This window comes from Alternaria triticimaculans (genome assembly GCF_023758025.1).
Source record: "Alternaria triticimaculans strain BMP 0046 chromosome Unknown scaffold_3, whole genome shotgun sequence".
NCBI lineage: Eukaryota > Fungi > Ascomycota > Dothideomycetes > Pleosporales > Pleosporaceae > Alternaria > Alternaria triticimaculans.
The window spans coordinates 870,538-891,125 of NW_026055960.1; the positions used below are offsets into that span (position 1 = coordinate 870,538).

Genomic DNA, 20,588 nt, shown 5'->3' on the forward strand with positions numbered 1-20,588 from the left:
TTGAATAGTATTTAACTCTAGCTTGATGACTATGCGGTGTTCTCCGAGGCGGTGATGGTGTTTGTCTCTTCGATCGCGCGTTGAAGTTTGCACGCGCGGGCAAGTGCGATGGCGGCTGCAGCTGCAACCCTCCTCACCATCGAAGCACCTGCCCGCCTAAGGCCAGGAACATTGCATGACCAGCCATCAAACATTTCGCGCTGCGCATCGTCACATTGCACATTTGGAAAACGTCTTTGCGAAGACTTATTGCTACTACCGCATCGCGCATTACTCATACGTCTCCGACTGTTGTACAGGATCTTTGGCATTGACGCCTCTCTTCTCAGATCGTGGTATCATCCCACAGTACGCGCCTCGCTATGCATGTAAAAAGGACAAACTTTTGGAAAAAACAACTTCACCCTCCACCCACACCGCCTCATATGCATCATCCACCACCCGTACCGTACGTACATGTTCAATACATGTCGTCATCAATCTCTCCTTCAGCGTCGATGTCCTCCTCTCCTTCAGCGTCCACGTCAGCATCCACCATCTCCACGTCCTCACTTGGCATGTTGATTGCCGCGGGAGTGTGTGAGCCGCTTGCCGTCGGGTCTGTAACGGGCTCTTGCCCAATTTGTGGGGTCGCAGAGCGGGAAGCGGGTCTAGGATCCGACCCATTCTCCTCTGCATGAGACTTTTCAGAGTTCAGGGCGCGGTGCATGATCCGGTACTGTTGTTTCGGGTTCTTGAGGATCTCGCGACTAGTACTCGTCTCCAGAGTGCCGATATTTTTAACATTCGCAGCGCCTTCTTCGTCAATAGGAGTCGCGTCAGTACCTACGGCCTTGCGCGCCTGTAGTGTCGAGAGCCTCAAGTTGTAATCGACGCGCCATCGCTGCTTCTCGTGGTTCTTTGCCTTGCGCTTGACATGCTCGCCAAACCAGTCGCCTTCCGTGTCGCGCAGATGGTCGCCAAATGCAGCCCAGAAACCTGGCAGGGTAATGTAGCCGCCACCAATCGTCTTCTTGACTGCATTGACGGACTGGAGCCAGTCTAGGACATGTTCGACCTCGAAGAGCTCGGTAGTATTCTCAGGACAATGAGAGTGGATGTCGGTAGCAGTCGCACCAGCCAAGAAAATCAAAGGTTGTAGCACCAAGTTCAAGACCCGGTACCACCACGGCCACGTCACGGATTGGCCGTCGATACTGCTCCAAATGGGTAGTAGCGCGCCAGCATCGTTTTTGCCAGGCAGAGGCGGCTCGGGCAAGGCTGACCAAACCGCAGGTTCAACATCGTCCATGGATGAGGGTGGCGTCGCCAACGGCTGTAGTGGGTTGCCGAACTTATAGCTTGCTGTCGGCACAACGTGAATATCCCAGAACAATCGAGCACGGTCAATCGCGCGGTGGTTGTAGCCGCCTTCGCAAAAGCCCCACTTAGACAATTTCGGAAGTGCGGCGTCGAAGTCGCTGTTGACGGGTGGTAGCTGAGGTACGAGCTTGACGGTACCCTCGCTCACCATAGTCATAATTGCCGCAAAGGCACCATCGTCTTCACAACGCGACATGTTGTAGAACCCTGCATCCTCGTCGGCAAACGCAGCATCCATCTTTTTCTTAATTGCCACAGCGTTCATGAAGTCGTCGAGCTGGAACAGGCGTGTATACTTCTTCGCCAGAGCTTGCGTAAAGTTGTAGTTACGGCCGGGCAAGAGACGCTTGAGCTTGCGCATCCTGATATGCTGCTTGTCCACGAGATCACCTACGACGTTGACAAGTACAGTCTCGCCGAGATCCTTGAACTTTTCGTGAGCCAAGTTTGCGTTGTAGAGTGCTTGTGGGGTAGCCGTGTTTGCACGGATCCATGACCGTGCCTTGAGAAGCTTGTCGTCGGAGGACCAGGTTGCCTTTCGCGATCGATGGAGAGGAGCGGTGAAAGACTGTTGCAGTTGAAGCATTGTCCTCGTCCGATCTGCAGTTGCAGCTTTGTACCACAATACTCGATCCATGATCTCGTAGTTTGACTCATCGACATCAAACTGCTGCAGTGCTTGCCTCAAGACGGGAAGGGGAAGATCGGGATAGGCACACTTCCGCATAGCCCATTGTATGAGGCCTGCCCAGTCGTGCGTCTCGGGATCCTCGATAGAAGCAACTTTACCGGTCTCATACGCTTCCAAGTAAAGTGACTGGAATGTTGTGGTGAGCTCACGGATTTGCTCAGCCATGTGCATCTGCATCCAGCTCCAAAGTTTCTTGGCCTTGGCCATATCCAAGAACCTGTCGCCAGTATGTACGTTCTCGAAAAGGCACCAATCAATTTGCTGGTCATTCCCAGACAGCGAAGACACCACAACGAAGGTGTAGAAAAGCTTCTTGAAGTCGTCCAGCGTGTCAGCAGCCCGAGCATACTGTCGTTCCTCTTTAAACCGGTTAAGACGTGTCCTCTTGCGCTCGCGCCATGTCTGCGCTGCTCTTCCAGGTCTCGGTGCACGCTGAGGAGGTTGGTAGATCGGATCGTTCGGATCACCTGTCAGACCAGTAAGGCGTTCCAACAGAGTGGGAGTAGGGCCTGGCCTGCCTCGCTGCCGTCCACCGAAGTTCCTCGTCCTTGGCTTCTTCATGTTTGACGGCACAGCGTCGTCGTCATCTTCAGGCTCATCTTCGCTCTCCGAGCCGCGCCGCGCTTCATCATCCGTGCTGGAGTGGACGGTGGTTGCTGCATCTTGCGCAGATGTGGATGTTGCTAGAGAAATCCGAACCCTCTTCCTCGAGGACTGGTCGCGTGGAGCTGCAATCCGGACACGCTTCTTGCTCTTCTTCACATTAGCAGGTCCACCTGTAGCCTGTTCACTAGAAGCCAAAGGAGCAGCCTTGTCGGCTCCAGTGGAATCAGGTTCGTCCGCTGTCTTCCCTCCGGTAGAACCCTCCACGATGGGCTGTTCCACGAGCGGTAGGTCGCGCTCACTAACAGCGTTCCTGGGCGCCTGTTGCGTGACCAGATCAGGCATTTCCTCATCGCTCTCATCGTCTTCAGGCGGCTCCTCATCGGACTGGTGCTCACGTTCCGGAACGGGTGCAACGATAGGACGCGTCCAAATGAGCGTTATTGGTCCGGATTTCGTAGCCGTAGCAGCAGCAGCTTCATCATCTGCCATATCATCGGAGTCTTCATCGAGTGCTCCCATATTGGCGGTATACAAAGGAGCTCGACGCAATTTCTTGCTCTTGTCGTTCAAACTAGCAAGTCGTGCCCGCTTCGTGCGCGGTGCGCCGCTGCCGTCCGCAATCTGTCTAGAAGACGCTTGTTCTACTTGAGCGTTCTGAGCCTTGCGGGCTTTGGCTTCTAGCCTTTTCTGCTTCGACCACACGCTGCGCTTTCGAAGCTTAGCTTCGGTAATCTGCCTCTCAAGTTCAGGATTCAATTGGTTAAGGATGATGCTCTCGTCCTTGGGGGCAGGCTCAATCGGTTGGTGCGACACGACCTCGCCAATCAGATCACGAATCTCCTTTGGGTAATACAGGAGTGATTTCTCTGACCTGCGGGCATTGTAATCTTTGACTTGGGAATATTGAGCCATGTTATGTGCCAACTTGAGGACTTCCGGGCTCCTTTCGTTCAGATGTGCCCATGTATACATCCTGCGAACGGCAGTCCCTGGCATGTTCTGGTGTTGCGAGGCAAAATTCCAATGTTTCAATCCGAACTTCGGGTCTACAGACATGTTCCTGAGCGTCTCGGTGATGGTGCTAGGAGAAGGCTTCGGAATGTTCGGGTGCCGCTCTTCCCAAAGCGTGAGAAACGGTCGTGGCATTTCACCGCCGCCTGGAAAAACACCGCCGCACATCTTGATGATCTCGAGAATGAGGTTCTGCCTCAACGTGCGTTGGGTTCCTGCAATGCCACCACGTTGTGCTTTCCTTGGTTTGGTGCCCGGGATAGTCGGTACTGGGGTCTCGACGATAGCGCTGTGAACCGCATTAGGCGGAGGAGCACCAGAATTGGCCTCGGGAACGGGAGCTGACGACGACTGGGCTACCGGACTTGGGCTGGCGGCATAAGGGCTCTGATACGGTGTCGTACGGGCGCGCTCGGTTGCATTGATGGCGGCCCAGCCGCCCACCATACGAGGTGTTGGTACGACTGTCTGGGGCAGTTGTTTCCGTGCCGGCTTGGGAGAAACATGGCTAGGCTCTTCAACATTGGCGGAGCCTGTACTTATACCGGGGACAATGTCGTTGCTTCTAATGACCATTGCGTCTGGTACAGACGATGTCGCTTCTTCTTTGTTGACTTCATTGCTGTCTTGTGACGGCTCGCTATCAAGTAGGACCGACTGTCTAGCGGAGACAGATGACTCCCCATGGCTCAGAACATCCTTTTGCGTCTGTATCTCGATCGGTGACTGCGGTTGCATTGGAGAGGGTGACCGTGTTTGAGCCGGGGTCAAGTTTTGCGGGATAGTCTCCAGATGAGCGAGTGGCGCCTCAATATGCGGTTCTGGTACAGTTTCGGTCAGAGTGCCTTGTGGTGGTTGAGTCGTCGCTTCATCTCGCTGGGTAACACTGGTCTGCATAGACTGGGGTGTTTGAGAACATTCAGTTTGAATTGCGCCTTGCTCCTGCTCCGATTCTGTTACAAACCAGTCGAAATCGGCTAGATGCGGTAGCTTGAAGGTGGCCATCAAGGCCTTGCGTGGTCGACCTCGCGCAACCTTCTGCTTCATATGAGGGTTGAGAAACAGACCCGAGGAGCATCGCTTGTCGTATTGATCAACCACACCCCGTGCTCGAGCGTCCAGTTTGGAGGCGTCGAGCGGAACGTATGTTTTCGGCAAAGGCCGGGCAATGTGTGCTGTACTTGACTGGCCCGAATGATCATCAGGACGGGCAGGGGATGCTGCGTTTCCGGGCGGACTTCCAACATCAGTGGGCGAGGGCGACATCGATGCCACAGTCCTTGATTCTGACCTCTGTGAAACTGTAGTTTTGGTGAGGCGTCTCTTCGACGTTCTTGGGGTAGCGACCACGTCCTTCGCCTTCCGCTTTCCGGTAACGGGCTCGGGCTCGGGCGAGACATGACCAGTCCCCGGCTCCGTGAGAGTAGGTCCAGGCACATAGTCAGCCTCGGGGTTCTCCATAGAGACGTCGATATCTTTGTCCCTGCAGGGTGAGGCTTGCTTTTTGGTGGATCCTGCGCCCTCTTCCTTCTTTCTCTTCGCCCTGTCCTTCATCTCGGCGTCCCAAATAGCAATGATGTTCGACTTTTCCAAAGGAATGCCGTCTTTGCGCTCCTGGCGTAGACCATCAATGATATCGTCTGGTATCCGACCCTGACACGACCAACCCATAGCTATCCTTTGCTTGTTGCTGAGGACTGTAGGCTCGGTTGCCGACTTCGTCGCCCGTTTCTTCACCTTCTTCACCGCCACAGGCAAACCGCGTTCCTCTCGAATTGCGTTCTCCACGTCCATTGGCATGCGCCCTTTTGGTGCTATACCCTTCGCTATCCGCTCTTCTGCTGTCATTAACGGCTGAGCTAGTGGACGTTTCGCCGATCCGTGCTCAATGCTGTCAGGTATTGCTGACGGATCACCGGTCTTTTCGCGATGAGCAAGAATTTGATTTTGAACATGTCTGCTCAGGCGAGCATGGCGATGCAGTCCCAGCTGATTCTTCTGCTCGGGAGTGAGCGAGATGGTTGAAGGCGTCTTAGAAGCTTTAGCAGCCTTTGGTACCCTGGCGGGCTTGACTTTGACGGCTTTCTGTTTCTTGGACCGACCTGCTGTATCCGATGTTGTAGGTTTCAGCATTGAACTCGAGTGTTTCTGATAGCCGATCTGCTCTGCGACACCGTTATCCCAACGCGGGCCGTTCTTGCGAGGTTTCACAATGGCCAGACCAGCTTCAGATAGTGTTGCTGCACCAGTCTTTCGAACTAAGTCTTTGACGCTGACAGTTGGAAAACCCCACGCGTTGAGTGACACCTCGCTCGTAGAGCTCTTCGCAGATTTTCCAGGCACCGAAACACCTTCCCAGACAGCGATCTCGTCATCGACGGCTTTCTGGAAATTCTCGTACGTGCGATAGAGGTAGTGAACGAACTTCTTTGCTTTGGTATTACCAGCATCTCGTATGACAGCCAAATGCCGCAGATGGAAAGGCTGTGTCTTCTCCCAGTCATTGGTCACACGGGTGAAATACGATTCAATGGGCCGTCTCCAAAAGGGCCCGACAATCCGGTTGCGTAGAACCTCAGCGTCCCAACCCTGCGCACCAGCCAGTGCAGCAGCATTGAAGATCATGTTCGGAAGAAAGCGGTCAGGCGTCCATTGCGGGGGAATGCTGACAGCTTGATCAGGATCAGGCTGAGCATTAGCTCGGTCGCTGACATTGGCATCTGGATCGTCTGGCATGTCGTCATTGAGATCGTTCAACAACGAGTCGCCATCGACATCCTCATCGCGTAGCTCGCCCTTCGCATCCGTCGTGATAGGAGCTGTTCGACGAAAGCCAAGGTTCCTGACGTCTTCATCCTGTGGCGCGCGCATGACCTGGATGCATGTGATCCAAGCGTCGACAGACTTCTTCTTACGAACTCTACGTCGCTTGATCATTCCTGTTTGATCCAGTCGGATGATTGCACCCTGAGTGGCGCGCTTGTTCCAGGATGACATTGGGACACCCTAGTAATGTTAGAACGCGACACATGATTATAAAGGCCGTACACTTACCAGCTTCTCCCTAATAGATCGCGTGGGAACGATGCCACCTTGGCCAACTTTGTTGTACAGGAGTTGAGCAAAGTTCCGGACCACAAACGTACCGTCCTCCTGATACACGTCCTCAACGGCACTAGACTCGATGAAAGTGTTCTGAGAGACGAATTTGTTGTGAATACAGAGGCTGGTGCGCATCTTGTTGGATTGTACAGAAATCTTGCTGATGTAGTTCTTGCGAGCTAACTCATCCGTCCTATGCGGAACAGACCTCTTATCCTGGCCACTGACGTTGATCAGTTCGGGCTGTGTGATGCCTGCCGATCCGCGGGCAGCAATGAGAGAGAGCAAGACAAATTCCATGGCGGGAACCTTCTTCAAGTCGATACCGTGGCCTGTCAACGCCTGCCATACCCTGCTCTGACTCGCATACAAACGAGGGGCAGTGATGTCAGGGCTGGGATCGTCGAAGACTGCTGTGATATGATGCGGTCCATCTGGCAGGTTACGTCGCGGTCGTGACAATTTTGGATGGGTTGGAGTTTCGGGCGACCGAGTGGAGAGGTCTTGCGGGTCATGTTGATCTCCGAGGATGTGTTGGCGCAAAGAGTCCCGCAAAGCAAAGAGAGATTTGGAAGGCTGCTCTACTGCTTTGATGGGACTATCGGAAGTTTGAAGTGAACCTGTTGCGGGGGTCTCGCCGATGGTACCAGTCTCGTGTAGTTCGGCCGCCTCGAACTCTGAGAGAGTGTATTGACGAACTTCCTGTTGGTAGACTATGCGGATATCAGGATGATCAGTGAGCCATTGCCACAGACGCTCATAGAACGTGCGGCCAAGTCCAGCCGAAGGAAGACGGCTGTCTCCATCATCAGACTTGGGTCCGCCGTTATCGACGCCTTGTTTGTAGAAACTCTCAACGAAGTGACGGAAGTCCGCGCTAGTAGCACCTAGGACATGTCAGTGAATGAGACGATGGAGTAAATGACGAAAAGGCTGAAGCAAAGGGAAGATAGCGATCAAGGTGAAGCGAACGCGAAACTCCCCCTTCCAATCAGTCTGGTGTTACAGCTCATGGAGGAATAGAGGTATCGAGTCGCTCAGACGAAGGCCAGTGCGCGAACGGAAGTAACGACTACACGCGCAACGAGTCATGCATACCTTGAATGCCGCGAAGTGCAATTTCTGACAGCAGAAATTCCAACAGCTTGTCAAAACCTGACGCCATGTTGCTGCCACCCGTCCCCCTTCAACTCCGCTAGTGTGATTGGGATTGCGATGACACGCGCTTAGGGCATGTCAAAAGTGGCGATGCGGCGATTCGAACGCGCACTGCGGGAGGATGCTGGGTAAGATCGCGCTGTGAGTGGCTGCAGCCGTTGTGGATCACTTCTGGGCGCAGGAGTCGGTGTTATCCAGGATACCAAAAATTCCCAGCGCGCGCTTGGAGTAGTTTGCAGAAGTTGTCGATGTCGAGTTTCGAACGCGTGCAAAAAGTTGTCGAATCGGTAAATACTTTGGCAGCGTTTAGGTGGGGTTGGGAGCTGCAGAAAAGTGACTAAGAGAGGAAGAAACCTGCCCCGCGTCGCGCCTTGGCGGCTTGGTCCGCGCTCGCGCTAATCGAATAGGCAGGCACGCAGGCAAGTGCACTCACTTATCTGATAGTCGCCATCCCGTCGTCCAGAGGAAGCCGCTGCTCTTTCAGGCGCACATACTGGTGCTACTCAAGATCTGGATGCATCTCGGCACAATCTCTAGGCAAATCGATACACATGTCCAGGGCCGACCTTAGTAAAAGATGATCTTTTGCAAGCACCAATAGCACTCCGACATGTCCTTCATCTCTCCCTTCGGTACATCAGCATCAAAACCTGGCCATGGATCCATAATCCTCGAAATTCTTCCCCCGGATACGCCTGTCCTTCGAACCGTGTCATATCAATACCCACTCAAGCTAGTCGCCCCAGATCCCCTGGCACCACCCAATTATAGCAGAGAAGCAGAGGACGCCACAGCAGCAGTCACCCCATGTCTCATTCATACAGTGTTTCTGTTGACCTATGGTGGAGGCATCGTAGCTGGAGACAGCATAGACCTGGAAGTTAGACTAGACAGCAGTACACGGCTGATACTGTTGACGCAAGGGTCGACCAAGATCTTCAAGACCCCTACTCCAGAGCTAGTCTCACGACAACATATGAACATACATCTCAAGAACAATTCCGCCTTAGTCTATCTCCCCGATCCAGTGCAGCCTTTTGCCAACACGGCCTTTTCTCAGTCCCAGATCTATCACTTGGAGAAAGAGCAAGGTAATCTGTGTGTCTGCGACTGGGTCACAAGCGGCCGTTCCGCACGCGGAGAGAACTGGGATATCTACGAATACAAGAGCCGCAACGAGGTCTGGACCGTAGACGATGCCGGCGAAAGGAGACTGCTTCTACGGGACAACCTCATTCTAGACAAGCATGGGAAGACGGGGCTGCAACTTTCATCACGTATGGATAGCTATTCTGTCTTCGGCACCTTGATCGTTCGCGGCCCCATCTTTTCGTCACTGTCAAAGTTCTTCTTGGATGAGTTCGAGGCACTACCGCGTATTGGTGGGAGGAACTGGGGCGACGCGGTACAGCCAGAGCTTCAAGCGCATGAGCAGAGGCGGTATGAGAGGCAGCAGAGAGAAAAGGCGGATGGGCTGATATGGAGTGCTGCGAACGTGAGAGGCTTTGTCCTAGTCAAGTTCGCCAGCAGGGAAGTTGAAGGCTCGAGGAACTGGCTGAGAGACATGATCAAGGAGGAAGGGTCGCTGTTGGAGGCATTTGGGGAAAGGGCAATTTTGTGTTTGAAGTGAAGCTAGAATTCGAAGATACCCGAGACCACGTAGATGAATGGAAAAGCAGAACTGGTTGGATGTCGTGTCTCGATGTTGTTCGTCGAGCGACTCGCAGCCCCACGCGGCGTGTTGAAGGCCCAAGCACCCGGCGTCCCAAAAGTCGATGGGTGACGTGCATAGCCGCACCTGAACGCTCGTCCAGCCGCGCACCCACGTCCCTACCTGACCCTATGCCCTACCACCGACCTGTCGTGGTCTCTTTGTCGTCAATATGAGCGGCAGGCTCGTCGCGGGCCGCCTTTCCACCATCGCACGCCGCTCACCGCTGCTCACTCCGCGCTTCTACACGACGCACTCGCTGCCCGCCGGTGGCCTCCTCCGCAACCAAGCCGGCCTACGCCTGGTGAAGCGACGACCATGGCCGCTGGGTAGCTACTCGCTGCACAACATCCCCGCCACACGCTCCATCTCCTTTGCGCGCGTCATACCGAAGCTGGTCGGCAAGTTTGCGACTGTAGGCGCCGCTGCCGGAGGGGCTGTCGTTGCAGGCGTCTCATATATCCAGTACCAAGCTGGCCGTATGTATATGCATTCTACTATATCAACCCAAGCTAATACCAAACAGAGGCGGGAACATTCGCACTCGACCTCTTCCACCGAACCAAAGACGGCGCGACCGAATTTGCGGGCGGCGCACTCAGCACGGCAAATGGCTTCTTCGACCAGCTAGAAAAGGGCTTCAAGTCGACCAAGGACGAGTTCGAGGGCGTGCAATACCCGGAATGGCTACAGCGCCTACTCGCCAAGGACGAATCTGGTGGTGGTGGCAGGAACGGTGGCGGCAGAGGCCCAGAAGAACCCAAGCAGAGCGGTGCTGGATCTGCTGCTGCCGGTGCATCAACAGCGGCGGCGTTCGGATATGCCCAGGAAGACGACGAAGACAGACCACAGGCGGAGAAGATCGCACGAGACGAGCAGATGATGATGCTCACCAAGAAGATGATTGAGATACGCGGGCTTCTGCAGACTGTTGGACAGTCCGATTCGCTCACGTTGCCCTCCATTGTTGTCATCGGCTCGCAATCGTCTGGAAAGAGTTCGGTCTTGGAAGCCATCGTGGGCCACGAGTTCCTGCCGAAAGGACACAACATGGTTACGCGGCGACCCATTGAGCTCACACTCGTCAACACACCAGATGCACATGCAGAGTACTGCGAGTTCCCTGCTCTCGGCTTGGGAAAGGTCACAGATTTCAGTCAGGTGCAGAAGACGTTGACAGACCTGAACCTGGCTGTGCCAGCGAGCGATTGCGTCTCCGATGACCCTATCCAACTGCGCATCTACTCGCCAAACGTCCCCGATCTCTCCCTGATAGACCTGCCCGGCTACATCCAGGTCGTTGGCCGAGACCAGCCCCCGCAGCTGAAGGAAAAGATTTCGCAGCTTTGCGAGAAATACATCAAGGCACCCAATGTCATCCTCGCCATCTCTGCCGCTGACGTGGATCTGGCCAACAGCACCGCGCTGCGAGCGTCCCGACGTATGGACCCTCGAGGCGAGAGGACTATTGGTGTCATTACAAAGATGGACCTTGTGGATGCCGAACGCGGTGCCAGCCTTCTCAGCGACCAGAAGTATGCTCTGCGTCTGGGATACGTCGGTGTTGTGTGCCGGGTACCACCCGGTGCTGGTGGCTCGAAGCTCTTTAGCCGCGGCAACGGCAACATCACCAATGCGATTACAAAGAACGAAAAGGCGTACTTCTCTTCGCATCCTGAGTTTTCAGAAGGATCAGAGCTCGCCGTCGGAACGCAGAACCTCAAGAAGAAGCTCATGCATGTGCTCGAGCAGACAATGGCCGGCAGCCTTAAGACGACAAGCGAGGCTATCCAAAGGGAGCTTGAAGATGCCCGATACGAATACAAGGTCCAATACAACGAGCGACCTATCAGCGCAGAGTCATACCTTGCGGAATCATTAGATGGTTTCAAGCACTCCTTCCGTGGCTTTACCGAGCAGTTCGGTCGCCAACAAGTTCGTGACTTACTCAAGCACGAGCTCGACCAGCAGGTACTCAATCTGCTTGCACAGCGCTACTGGAACAGACCTTTCGATGACCTCAGTGTTCCCTTCCCTGAGACCGACCCTCTTACGGACCTTGCCAAAGCTGATATCGACGGCGAAGATCAAATATGGCAGATCAAGCTCGACAGCTCCAGTGCTGCACTTACGAAACTGGGTGTCGGACGTCTAGCTACCAACGTTGTCGCAAGTGCGCTCCAAGCACACATCGACCGCCTCATCACCAACTCTCGCTTCGCCGCCCACCCCTTCGCCCGACAAGCCATTACCGACGCTTCCACCTCCATCCTCAAAGACCTTTCCTACGACATCTCCGATGAGTTGGAGATCTGCATCAAGCCCTACAAATACCGCATCGAAGTCGAGGACAACGAATGGGCAAAGGGTCGGGAAAATGTCACAGCTGTGCTCAAGGACGAGCTGAAGGTCGTCGAGGCTGCCGTAAAGCAGCTTGAAGAACAAGTTGGTGGCCGCAAGCGAGTCAGGGACGTAATGTCGTTCATTGACCGCGTACGAAGCGGACAAGTCGTTCTTGAAGGTGACGGAGTTGGCGGTGCCGGCGGCTTCAGCTCTGCACTCCTTGCTAAGGGTAAGTTCAATTCTCTTATGCAGATCTTGCTCACCCGAATTCAACACTAACAATGCTGTAGGCCGGGAAGCTGTCTTCCTCCGCGACCGTATCGACGTGCTCAAACTACGCCTCCTCGCCATCAAGAGCAAGCAATGCGCCAGCAAGAAGAACAAATACCACTGCCCAGAAGTCTTCCTCGACGCCGTCGCAGACAAGCTTACAACAACTGCCGATCTCTTCCTTGACGCTGAGCTGCTAAGCAAGTTCTACTACATCGTAAGCCACTACCCCTCTCCTTACTCACACAACTTTCACTAACACCCTCTAGTTCCCACGTGAACTCGACGCCCGTCTAGGCCGCGGCCTCTCCCAAGAAGAAATCGACCGCTTTGCCAAAGAAGACCCCAAGATCAAACGCCACCTCGATGTCGTGCGTCGCAAGGACCTCCTCGAACACGTACTCAAGGAGATGGAGGGTCTGCGCCAACTCGAGCAAAGAGAGAAGCGCATGATGGGACGACGAGACGATAGGGATGAGCGAAGGAAGAAGGGCTGGAGTATGTTCTAGATGTAGGAATGACTGGATGACGACGGCCTTCGTGTTGGGTATAGACTGTATGGCGCTGTTGGCGTTTCGTGAAGCGGAAAAGAAGCTTCTTTGTTGATGTTGATGACGATGACTTCGCTACTCCCTTATTGGTCTTATTGGATTGAGATTATGTATATATGACTTTCTGATCACACTGTTCCCGTTCATCCAGGTCGATACGCTGATGACGAACGGTCGCCGTGAAATAACGTGCTGCATGACGATGACAACTTGGGGATATGAGAAAGATGGTTGATTGTAATCTCATCTATCGGGTATCTTCAACTAATGCCACCTAGAACTGTAATGCTAGGTCCCCCACAAGTACAAACTCCATTAGAACGCCATACATGCCACGTAAAATCGTATCTTCGTCTCTCCTCCACTCTTCTTAAGGGTCAGTGGTCTCAATCAACCGATCAAACCCCAGTGTCTCTTAACCCCCCAATCCAACCTTGTCATACCCTGCAGATCATCGCCATTCAAATACCCCACATCCTCCTCAACCAGCATCTTCCACACCCTGTTCCTCAGTCCAATGGGAAACTTAGGCGCACTCCAGTAGCGCGACTTCAGTCCCCTTTCCTTCGCACTTTGGATCTGAGCGCGGATCTTAAGGCGTTGAGCTTCGGTGATGCGACCGAACCAAAGTGTGCCGATTGAGTGGCCAAAGTTGACGGATGCGTAGTATGAGTTTGTGCTGTCGAAGTGGGACGAGGGTGTTGTGCCGACTGTGCCTTGGCCGCCGCGAGTGGTGACTGAGCCTTCATCGAGCTTGTCCAAGGGAGCGTCGAAGAAGATGTCGCGGTAGGTTGAGTTTGCGGTGATGAGGTCGAAGGGGGCGTTGCCGGTTGCGACGACAGTGATGGCGCCCTCGATGGTGGTGTTGCCGTTGAAGTAGGTGAGGTAGCCCTTTTCGCGGAGTGCGTTGAGTTGTTGCGATACGACGGGGAAGATGTCGTGGCCGTTGTTCTTGAAGTCGACTAGTAGGACCAAAGTCTGCGCAGGCTCGGTGTCAAAGATGCCGTTCTTGACATTGGATGAAGTGGAGAAGTCTCCGAGTTCGTTCTTATGGTCTAGCATCTTGACCAATGGGTCAACGTACATGGACGTAAAGGTGCCATCTTGCGTCAGGGCGTTGGTGCTGTGACCAACGTACAGCTCCTCATCGAAGAGCCAAACATCTGCTTCGACGCCTGTGCAACCCCAGCGCAGGGCGTCGTACAACGGTACTCGGCGCCAGTAGTCGTTGTGCGAGTGGCAAGGGACCGGAGTTACGTCGCGTGTTATATCTAAGAGCTGCGCCTTGTCTAACACACTCGAGTCGAACGACGAGACTACATAATCATCCAGAAAGGTAGGCACGTAGCCGAGAAATACGTTGACGATGTGAAGAACACCACTAATAGAGTCAGTATACTTATTCTTCTTTCTCCAAATCATCACAGGATGACAGCTGCATGTAGGGCAGGGGACTGTCGAATGAGAGGGTTGCCGCCGGAAGGCGCGGAAGCTAAGGTCTGACAGGCACTTACAAGAAGATGAATACCAGCAGCGGTATTATAACACAGGCTTTAGCTGCATATTTCCTCTTCACTCGATACTTCTTCGACTGCGTCTTTTCATCCGGTAGCCTCACACGTCCACAGTCCTCGTCGACCCGCAACTTTGCATTCCGTCTTCGAATGCTCATTCTTAGCCGGCGCCAGAACCCAGGTCGCGATACTATCTCCTCCTCGTCCGAAGCAAAGATGGAGCCGTTGCCATCTTCTAGCTCGCGCAAGGAAACATGAGGTGCTTTTGCATCGAAAGAAGATTCCGAGTCGGAAGAGATGCGTAGAAGAGGTTGGGTGGAGGGGGTTTCGGTAGCCATCTTCAGGCACGAGCCAATCGCAGGCAAGGATCTTGCACGATTAACTTGCTGGACCCTGAGAGGTGGGGCAAGCGACATCGATATATGCAGCGCACTTGTTCAACGATGGGGGATGCGATGAAAGAATTGAGATGTTGAAGGTCGTCTTTGCTCGCCTGGGCGAGTTTGCACCTCAAAACCAAGGCGTTCGCTGGCTAAACACACCTTCCTCTTCGACAGTCGCTCCAAAACGCCACGAGCTTTGTACCGGTGATCCAGACTGGCTATTGTCCCGTCCTTGGGTTCGGAGGAGGCTAGACTGGCGCGATGCACCTCCGCGGTTCAGTGCAGGATCCAGAAAGTCGCGCAAAACGCAGGGTCCAGTTCCTTGGTAGAGCCTCTCAAGATTCCGGGTGTCGATGGATTGAAGGCGAAGGACTTGGAGTTGTCAAGAGCAATCTGGGTCGGAGGCTACTTATTGCGAGACAGAGTGCGATCGGCCAGCCCACCCGTGAAACGAATTCAACCCACGAAGATAAAGTGCGGGCTATCAGCATGCAAGCCCTCGAGAAAGCCGCAGCGCCCAGCAGCGTTCGAGAACTGGTGCACGGCCTGGAGAGCGAGTTCGGGCACGCAACACGGCTGGCGATGGTGATTGGTTGCGAGTGAGAGGATGACCGACACTCAACGGCAGATGCTAACGACTCGGTCTGGTGAAAGTCGGAGCAGATGATCAGAAAGGTTGTGCTTTAGACGGGCACGTTGCTGAGCTTGCGCACTCAGTGGTTTATTTGAATGCGGCGTGGACTGGTAGCGATAGACGACGCATCCACGTTGCACCTGCCCGGACGCGTAGTGGTGATGGCTTCGGTCCGAAAACTGTCACAATGGGGCATCATTTTTGCCTTGATTGCGAAACAATGCATTTAGTCTCGATAGCGTCGTGTTTCCAGGATTGACGGGTTGCACGCTGCGCGTCTCTCGCTGAGCTCATTGAAAACGGCCACACGACTGCCGTGATTGGTTCCAGCGTACGTTGTAGGTTTTCGGTCGTTCTGTTCTGGGCCTGCGCCACACTTGAAAGCTTGCAGATGAGGCGGTAAGCCGGAAGTTCTAAGCAACGCAAGCACCGCCTCGGCAGGCCGTGTATGTTTTCTCTGTGTCTTGTAGCACCTCCGCAAGTGAAAATGGCGGGGTGAAGCCGAGCGACACGTGCGGATAATGCCAAGATATCCGATCCCCACTTGCCCGATAATCCCTGTCGCGACTCCGTAACTTTTTGCGACAGCCATCGACTGATTACCGTCGGGACTCGGTATCGAATAGACAGCCAGCCAATACCCAATATGCCTCACAAACACAGACGCGTGGAGGAGGATGATACCCAGTACGTCATTTCGTATTTTCGCAAGCCTAATCACTTGGAGACAGTGATCTGACCCGTCGCCAACAGGTTCAACCTTCCGCCCAACGTCCACGCCGCTCCTCTCGCCGTTGGCAAAGCGCGCACCTTCAGCACAGCTACCAAAGGCAAAAAGCGCAAAGTAAACCAAGTCGAAGGTTATGGCGCAGACGACACCCCCAAGGCCTTCCAGCGGCTCATGGCCTTCTCCCAGGGCGGACAAAAGAAGCGCTCAGGGCTCGACGACGGCACTATTAAGACGAAGAAGCAGAAGAAGCAAGCCGCAGCTGAGGCAGTAGAGAAGGACGATGCAAACAATAAGAGCGAAGAGCAGGTGCAACCGACCACCGCGCTGAAGATACAACCTGGAGAGTCGATGCACGAATTCCGCGCGCGAGTTGACGCAGCGTTGCCCATGTCAGGCATCACCAAGTCCGGCAAAAAGGTTGCAGGTGTCAGCGATCACAGAGTGACCAAGCACGAACGGCATCTCAAACGTCTACAAAAGGGATGGAGGGAAGAAGAAGCGCGGATACGAGAGAAGGAGATGGAGGCAGCGGAACTGGCAGAAGAGGAACAAGACGAGCTGGATGCCATGTGGGAAGACAAGACAGCCGATCTCGACACGACACGAACGGTCAACGGCAAGAAGAAGAAGGCGAAGAAGAACAAACGCAGGAAGCTGGCGGGCGAGGTGGACAATGGCAGCGAAGACGAGTGGGAAGCTCTCAAGAAGAAGAGAGAAGAACGGAAGGGCTTGCACGACATCGTTCATGCACCGCCCACTTTCGACAAGGTACCGAGAGAGATCTTCAAGGTGAAGAACGGTGCTGGCGCAAAGGTGGGCAACGTGCCTAAATTGGCTGGTAGCTTGAGGAAAAGGGAGGAGTTAGGCGAGGAGCGTCAGAAGATGATTGACAAGTATCGTGAGATGATGGCTGCGAAGAGGGGGACGCAAGAATGATGCGTTGGTTTTAGTCGATCTTGAGATACCCCAGATACATGTACATCGTGCTACGCTGTGAATGCAGATCGGATGGTTCATTGAAGAATCGCAATAACTTGCCACCTTGATCAGTCATGCGTTGATTTTCTATGAGATCTGACAACAGCGATGTGAATAGATGGAAGTACACGAAGAAGACAATCAGATAGTGTGCAGCTCTTGGTGGAAAACACTATCGCATTTCAAAAGCGCGGTACACGCTGCAGAGTAGCAGTCTGCAGCATCGCGTTGCCGGGAAGAATCTACTCGAGCCGTTGTCGCGCCGCGCGTCGGCTCGTGGTGAAGGCATTCAGCTATGGTCTGGGTGTCCAGTTTCCACTCTGGCAATACAAATAAACATTGTCAATGGCACTTCTGTGAAAGCAAGAGGTCGCTGTTGCTGCATCGGGCATCCTTGAAAATCCATCGAAGACATCAAAATCCTGAGAGCAACACATCGCTGTTCCCGCAATAGGAAGATTTGGAGAACCTTGGCACTGTCAATCGCTGCTAGAATAAGAGGCCAAGGCCAACCTGCAGAATATCGCACGGACACTACCTCATAGGGCAACTTTGAGAGTCCGTTGAAGACGGCATTTCTTGAAAGCAAAAGGTTGCTTTTGCCAAGCTTTGTCACGTGGCGGAGATCCCCGACTAGGTAGGTAGCGAAACGGCCGTGGATTGTAGCACTTTCGCAAAAGCAAAACATCGCGAAGCCAAGACGTTGTGGGTCGCTGAAAAGTGGGACGACATGTGAGAGGGGGGTTTCACGCTACACGACTGACAGTAGCCCTGGAGAATTTGATGCCTGATTTCAAGGTTAGGACGGATCTGGTGCAAGCTCATGACGTTGAACGTGAGAGTGTTTCAGTTCTATTCGAAATACAAATCAATCAAAACGCGCCTCTAAATATTCCCTGTGTGATGTCTTATCATTGAAGCTTTTGAGGTCTGCTTCCGAGCTTCACCAATGCCACGTTCTTGAAAGGACGACGCCCGACCTTCAACAACGCTTGTTCTTGGTGGGGTGCGTGCAATATATGAACATCCACCATGATAATCTACGACGGTAATTCCAAGGTGACGCTTGTGGTTGAGATGCAAGTACATCCATCCGAAGCAGCAGTGCCGACTTTGAAAGCTTCCATGAACGCCACAGGGTGATGTGATGAGGGCGCCGCGATGAAGCGATCCATGGGGTGCATATCTTCAAGTGCGTCACGCACGACTTTGAGTTGAAGTATTGAGTGATGGTACGGGCATGGTGGTGCAGAGGAGCGGCTCAGTGTTGTTTGTGCTAGGTAGTTTAGTATATGTGCGTGTCCGGCTGTTGGGAGCGAACATACCATTATTGGGCGAGATTGCAACTGGGCCCGACCTGCTAGACTTGGCCAAGCGCCGTGGAGCCCGACTCATGGTTCGTGATGTGTGTTGTGATGATGTATTGGCTTAGCCAATACTCCGAATGCGTTTTGTTGACAAGGTATGATTGTAGTCAGGAGAACAACGAGTTGTATGCGACTGGGGCGTGTGTCATCTGAAGGGCGGAAGTGGCATTTGGACAGCGTCCGACAGACCAGCTTTTGATATACATGAGAGCCAGCAAGGACGTGGGGTGGCAAAATGACCATCGGTAACACAGATGTGGGTTGAGAGGGAATGGATGCAAGCCCCAGTGAGCCTTGTAGGAAGGATGAACAAGCCACTGTTCAGACAGTGCCCCTTGGCCGCAGTGAAGATTGATAACGAAGGTCTCACGGCGAGCGGGTTGAGGAATGCTGGATATCGGAAGCCAGATAGCCAGTGAGGGTCGAGTAAACGGGCGAAATGGCGTAAAACCATCAAGTGAGTAGTATGTTGCCGCGACGTCCTGTTGGCTACGTCGATAGACAGCTAGCCCTGAACGGCTTGGTTGGGTTGAGCGTCTGCTAGGTTTGGGATCGATGGGGCCACGGTCTGTGTGTTAGGGCATGGAAAGGCGGCCATACCAGCGTTTTCCATTTCGGGGGATGGGACGTCATGTAGAGACCGTGCTAGCCAACCATGTTTCCAATTTTGGCATCTCATCTATTCACGCTAAGGGTATGCACCTGCTACGGTAGTCGAGTAAGGCTCAATCGCTGGGTTGTTAAGTCTCACTCTTCCTGTCTCCAAGATGGCGTGGCCTGGCTGACGAGCTTTCAGCTAGATGCCCTGGTCTGCTTGGGCAGTGATGTTGAGGCACGGATGTGATATCAAGGCCCAGTTGTATGGTCAGGTACCAGCAGGATGGCTCATCCCGCGCGGGTCGTTGTCGCGTGGGCGAGGAAGTGAGCCCCGTGTTCCGTCTCACATGTTAACCTCGAGCAATCACAGACCAGTATCCTCGGTCTTGATCTTTGGAGTCGCATACTCTCAGCAGTTCTTGCAGTCGTGATCTTGCTACTGTCAGAGACAGATGAGAGTTTGGGTGAACTTGTCTCGCCTGTGACAAAATTGGCAACTCCAAATAGTGTGGAGAGAGGGAACAAAAGTCGACATTAGGCTTTGCCTTACCAGGGGCAGAAGCGAGACATTGCAGGTGATACGCAAAGGGATGCGGGCGTTTCTCAACAGGTTAGGCGGTGGCGTCTTTTAGTCTCCTGGTGGCTGCTCATGTGTGGCACGACAATAGCAACAAAATGACTATTATTGGTAGCCTCGGAGACCCACCACAGGACGCAATGGTTGCGATACGAGGAACGTTCCGCGATGGCGGTAGCGTTTTAGTCTCTACGGGGAGTGCCGTTGCTATATCTTGACAGTGCTGAAGCTGACTGGCAACGACCTTGGAAGTGTGGTAGAGCCATTGTCTGTTGGGCTAGAAGGCCATCAACAGAGGCTAACGGCGAGTCTATTGAAAGACTGTTGACGTGTGTGACCAATGGCGAAAGCACTCAGCATCCATGTTACGGTGTTTGTGCTCACTTCCGTTCTTCCTGCTGGTCAGGGCTCGCGTACGCACATAGAGAGTCCCGGGGGCCGTGTCTCCACAAACGGTAGCCGTCTGGAGAAGCCCACGGGTAGATACCCCACAATCATCGCGTGGGGTGACCGCAACTCGTCGCATCGCTGGCAACTCAATGCGCGTGCACATGCTGTAGCTGACGCGCAAGATCTTTGTTGTTTGTTTGGCCGCGTAAACGTAAAAGAAAGGGCGGGCGTGATGATAACGATAAAAGATATGACTGAAGCGAAGGAACCGGCGAGTGTACGACGAAGGGGCGGCCAAAACATGTGCAAAGGCTGACCGCAAGGTTTCAGCCCCAAATCCCTTTTCATGGTGTCAGCCTGGGATACTTTAGCCGGTATCTGCATCAATCGGGTAGGCACTAGAGAAGTTAGAGAAGGAACAGATGTCCGATAATAGAAAGATCCCGATGGCAGCTAGCTACGCCGCAAAGATGTTGGGTAGCGTTGGCGAGATAGAGGGCCAGCGGCGGCGACGGCGCGGACGTTGAGTGATCTCGCAATCATATCTTGTACAAGGAGCATGAGGAGCCGATAGAGGGAAGTACACTGAGCAGACACCTGTCGGTGGTCGTGA

At 53.7% G+C, this 20,588-nt stretch overlaps 5 protein-coding genes across 5 annotated transcripts; 3 read left to right on the forward strand and 2 right to left on the reverse strand.

Moving 5' to 3' along the window:
- Positions 1-460: 460 nt before the first annotated feature.
- J4E78_002973 (uncharacterized protein) lies at positions 461-7,937 on the reverse strand (the record flags this gene model as incomplete). Its single annotated transcript, XM_049363616.1, has 3 exons — positions 461-6,676; positions 6,725-7,659; positions 7,871-7,937. 3 exons carry the CDS (start codon positions 7,935-7,937, stop codon positions 461-463), a joined length of 7,218 nt encoding a protein of 2,405 aa, XP_049224281.1.
- A 603-nt stretch (positions 7,938-8,540) lies between these two features.
- Positions 8,541-9,560, forward strand: J4E78_002974 (uncharacterized protein; the record flags this gene model as incomplete). Its single annotated transcript, XM_049363617.1, has 1 exon — positions 8,541-9,560. One exon carries the CDS (start codon positions 8,541-8,543, stop codon positions 9,558-9,560), a length of 1,020 nt encoding a protein of 339 aa, XP_049224282.1.
- Positions 9,561-9,813: 253 nt separating this feature from the next.
- Positions 9,814-12,763, forward strand: J4E78_002975 (uncharacterized protein; the record flags this gene model as incomplete). Its single annotated transcript, XM_049363618.1, has 4 exons — positions 9,814-10,120; positions 10,168-12,213; positions 12,275-12,471; positions 12,524-12,763. 4 exons carry the CDS (start codon positions 9,814-9,816, stop codon positions 12,761-12,763), a joined length of 2,790 nt encoding a protein of 929 aa, XP_049224283.1.
- Positions 12,764-13,195: 432 nt separating this feature from the next.
- On the reverse strand, positions 13,196-14,227 carry J4E78_002976 (uncharacterized protein; the record flags this gene model as incomplete). Its single annotated transcript, XM_049363619.1, has 1 exon — positions 13,196-14,227. One exon carries the CDS (start codon positions 14,225-14,227, stop codon positions 13,196-13,198), a length of 1,032 nt encoding a protein of 343 aa, XP_049224284.1.
- Positions 14,228-15,982: 1,755 nt separating this feature from the next.
- J4E78_002977 (uncharacterized protein) lies at positions 15,983-17,002 on the forward strand (the record flags this gene model as incomplete). The annotated part of the gene is made up of 2 exons (XM_049363620.1): positions 15,983-16,023; positions 16,090-17,002. The coding sequence occupies 2 exons, from the start codon at positions 15,983-15,985 to the stop codon at positions 17,000-17,002; spliced, it is 954 nt and encodes a 317-aa protein (XP_049224285.1).
- Positions 17,003-20,588: the final 3,586 nt, after the last annotated feature.